Source organism: Octopus bimaculoides, chromosome 6, assembly GCF_001194135.2.
Source record: "Octopus bimaculoides isolate UCB-OBI-ISO-001 chromosome 6, ASM119413v2, whole genome shotgun sequence".
NCBI classification, from domain to species: Eukaryota; Metazoa; Mollusca; class Cephalopoda; order Octopoda; family Octopodidae; genus Octopus; species Octopus bimaculoides.
The window spans coordinates 9,775,556-9,779,362 of record NC_068986.1 but is presented as its reverse complement, the minus strand read 5'-3'; the positions used below and the strand labels follow the sequence as shown (position 1 = coordinate 9,779,362).

Here is a 3,807-nt window from a genome sequence, read left to right as displayed (position 1 = left end):
GAACTATGCAAGGCATGTGTAAAATTTGAATGAAATTGGTTGTGTAGTTCTCGAGTTTTAGGGAAGCACACACACACACAAACAGACAAACAGGCAGACAGACAGACAGACACACATTCTCATTTTTATATATAGAGATGAAATCATCATTGTCATCATCATCATCATCATCATTATCATTATCGTCATCAGCATTAATATTCAGCCGAGGTCGACTTCACTTTTCATCTTTTCGGAGTTCAGGGTCGATGTAATCAACTTACCCCCTCCCTGAAATTGCTGGCCTTGTGCCAAAATACGAAACCATTATTATTAATAATAGTGAGTCGGCAGAATCGTTCCTACGCCGGACGAAATACCGCTAGACATTTTGTCCGTCTTTACGTCCTGAGTTCAAATTCCACCGCGGTCGACTTTGCCTTTCATCCTTTCGGGACCTGTTACAGAAAAGATCCGAAACCATTATTATTATTATTATTATTATTATTATTATTATTATTATTATTATAGGCGGCGAGCTGGCAGAAATGTTAGCACGCCGGGCGAAATGCTTAGCAGTATTTCGTCTCTGTGAGTTTGTTGGTTACGCGTCGCACATGTGTTCGTGGTGAGAATTGCTGTTTGTTGGTGTTATTATTTGTAATAACTACTCTTTTATTAACTGCTGTTTCTGTTAAATTTCTAACCGTTGGAGTTTTTGTTTGAAAGCACTAAGTGCTTGTGGAAGGCACACGGTGGTTCATTCCCCCGTTGGGGGGAGGAGTGTCGTCTAGCGAGAGGCCTAGCGTTGGCACAGAAATGTCTGGTGAGACGAGGAATTTTTTGTTGTCTGGCGAGGAGCCAACTACAAGTGAAAAACCAGTGGATTCCCCCGAAAAAGGAATGTTTGATTCCCTCGTTGCCAAAGCGCACAGCAGGATGTATGAAATATTTGGAGACGTGTCAGAAAGCTCGTCAGAGCTTTCACAAGAAGATTTCCCGACTTTGTCAGAAAGTATTGTGACCAAAAGGATTATCGATGTGCCTAGCATCCAGACTGAGCAGGCGAGAAAGGAGAAAAAAAGTTTTGCGTTGGCAGCTGGGGGTGGAACCCGGCTGCTTTCGACGAACAAGTCAGACTACATGAAATATAGAAAAATAATGGAAGTGAACGATAGTGTGGTTAAAATACAACCACCGGAGCAAGTAATGCAAGAAAAAAAATGGAAGACAATAATATTTAAAACTTATTGTTTACAAAAAAAAAAAAAAATCGAAAGATTTACAGAAGAGAAGATTGAAAAGTGTTTGAAGAAAATATGGAGCGACGTAGTGTATGTGACAAGAGGCAAGAAGTTTGGTACAGTGGAAGTAATGTTTGCCAACAAGGAAATGGCACAAAAGTATTCCATAGAAACCCTGAAAACGGAAGACGTGGCGCTCATCCCCACCTATATACAACAATTATATGTTTGTGTCTGTCACCCCAACATCGCTTGACAACCGATGGTGTGTTTACGTCCTCGTAACTTGGCGGATTGGCAAAAGAGATTGATAGAATAAGTACTAGGCTTACAAATAATACGTCCTGGGGTCGATTTGCTTGACTAAAGGCGGTGCTCCAGCATGGCCGCAGTCAAATGACTGAAACAAAAAAATATAACAGTAACCTGCACCATCTCAGGCGTATTATTAGAAAATTTCACTAAAAAAAATATCCATTTTTCTGGAAGTTATAAGGAAACACAGTTGGGGGTGGGGCACTTGTTTAAGTACATCCTTATTATTATTATTATTATTATTATTATTATTATTAATATTGCCTTTGCATAACGCTAGAGATGTACTACAGTATCAGCTGTTCATTACCAGTGAACTAATTATTATTATTATTATCATTATTAATTATTATTATTATTAGTCAGTGCTTGGTGTTTTTCATATGACCCATAGAATATGTGGCATTAATAAAGTGAAGCTCCCATTTTGATAGTTACACAAAGCTTCCATTCAAGTCTTGCGAATAAATTTATAAATCCTTTTGTCGTGGTGGTCTTGGTTCTGATCCAAACATATTTATATTTCTAGAAATAAAGGGAAAACAAAAAAAAAAAAAGTGAAACAAAATTATTTAATTACTTGTAGCGGGTCTTAATAATAATTGTGTAGTGGCGCAAAATTATAGCCGCCGTTGAGGAAGTACTATTCTGCGTATGCGCAAGGGACTTCACCACCGGAAGCCCCTCGAGTGCGCATGCGTAGTAAAACTCGTACTTAAAGAGTGAGTTTCACTTTCTTAGGGAGTTGAGCGACAGACCTTCTACGTGACAACTCCTTGCTCCTCAACGAAGCACTCTTCACCTCGATGCCTTCGATGGTGATAGGTACTTGCTTCTCTGGCAGGCATCAAGGAAGCCCTTAACCTTCTATTACCAAACTACAACCTAATCAGTGGCTGCTAAGCTGAGTGACACAGAATTTGTATAACCAAGCATCATCAAAAATAAAACTTATTTCTATTATGTTGTTGAATTGTTCTACTGTTCCTTATTATATATTTATGTTGAAAGGTGATAGAGAGAGACTAATGTCTCTATTACGACTATCAAAACTTTTACAATTGACTTATCATGTCATAAACGGTATTCGTCTAGATTTTAAGATTTTATGATTTTTTTTTTTTCATATTTGAAGCTAAAACAAGAGAAATAGAAAGCAGATTCTAACAAGGATTGATTTGGTATTTAGATATTGTATGAGAGATAAATAATTGTCAAGTGTGTGTGTGTGTACAAAAAATAACAAACAAAAAACATACGTGGTATTCAAAGCTTATAGGACATTCACTGTGCTTCCCACCTTTTTTTTTTTATTATAATATATATATTTCAGTGCCTTGACTGTTAACCTATGTGCGCTTACCTCAGTTAACCTACAGGGTGGCCCAAAAGTAGATTTACAGTTCTCACGTAGGCACTTTAAATTTCTTTTAAACTATTTTACTACATTTAAATTTCTATCTTACAATCATATTGTTTATGCACATCTTAAACAGACAATGTTTAATCTCTCAGATGCTCAAAATATTCTCCTTCAACACTGCAACATTCTTCGAACCTCTTTGGAACACTATGACACACAGCGCGGCACAAATTCCCATCTCCATCAATTTCAGTGAATGCGTCAGAAATGTAATCTTTTAATTCATTTAGTGTTTTGGGATTCTTCTCATAAATCTTGTTCTTTACAACAACCCCCAAAAAGAAATCCATGTCAGGTCAGGTGAACGTGGTGGCCATTCGATGCTGCCCTGTCTTCCAAATAAACGCTGTGGAAAGGCTTCATAAGGGAGCTTGACAAAATTAACTAAATTAGCATAAAATAATGGTTTCATACTTTTCCCCACAAATGCGAAAGAAATAGTTGAATAACTGTAAACCTACTTTTGGACCACCCAGTATATGTATGTATGTATGTATGTATGTATATAAACAAATAGTAAATGAGTATACGTATATATACGTACAGGTATGTGCATACCGACATCCACCTGTATGTATAGGTGCATATCTGGGTACAGGACATTGCAAACAAAACGTAGACGAGAAAACACACAAGCCAAATAGAGAACATTCTACTTCATCAGCTACCCCCGTTTTAACACCGGCATTTCGAAGAGCTGGGCAGGATGCATTGTTAAAACGGCTCTTCCCATGGACCGCAAATTAAATTTGTATACACAAATTAAATCTTGCCATGGAGGAATGTAGTGGCGGACAAAAAACAAGACAGGAAAACAAACAGAAAAGGCTTTACGGCCAGACGAGA

At 37.6% G+C, this 3,807-nt stretch overlaps 1 protein-coding gene across 1 annotated transcript in view; it reads left to right on the top strand.

Annotated features, from left to right (window-relative positions):
• Positions 1 to 798: 798 nt before the first annotated feature.
• The window catches only part of LOC106873542 (programmed cell death 6-interacting protein), a gene marked incomplete at its 3' end in the record, with an annotated part of 75,817 nt that continues 72,808 nt past the window's right edge, over positions 799 to 3,807 (top strand). Inside the window, exon 1 of the mRNA XM_052968412.1 lies at positions 799 to 1,185. Coding sequence (XP_052824372.1) covers positions 799 to 1,185 — 387 coding nt within the window. The remainder of the gene's footprint in view (positions 1,186 to 3,807) is intronic.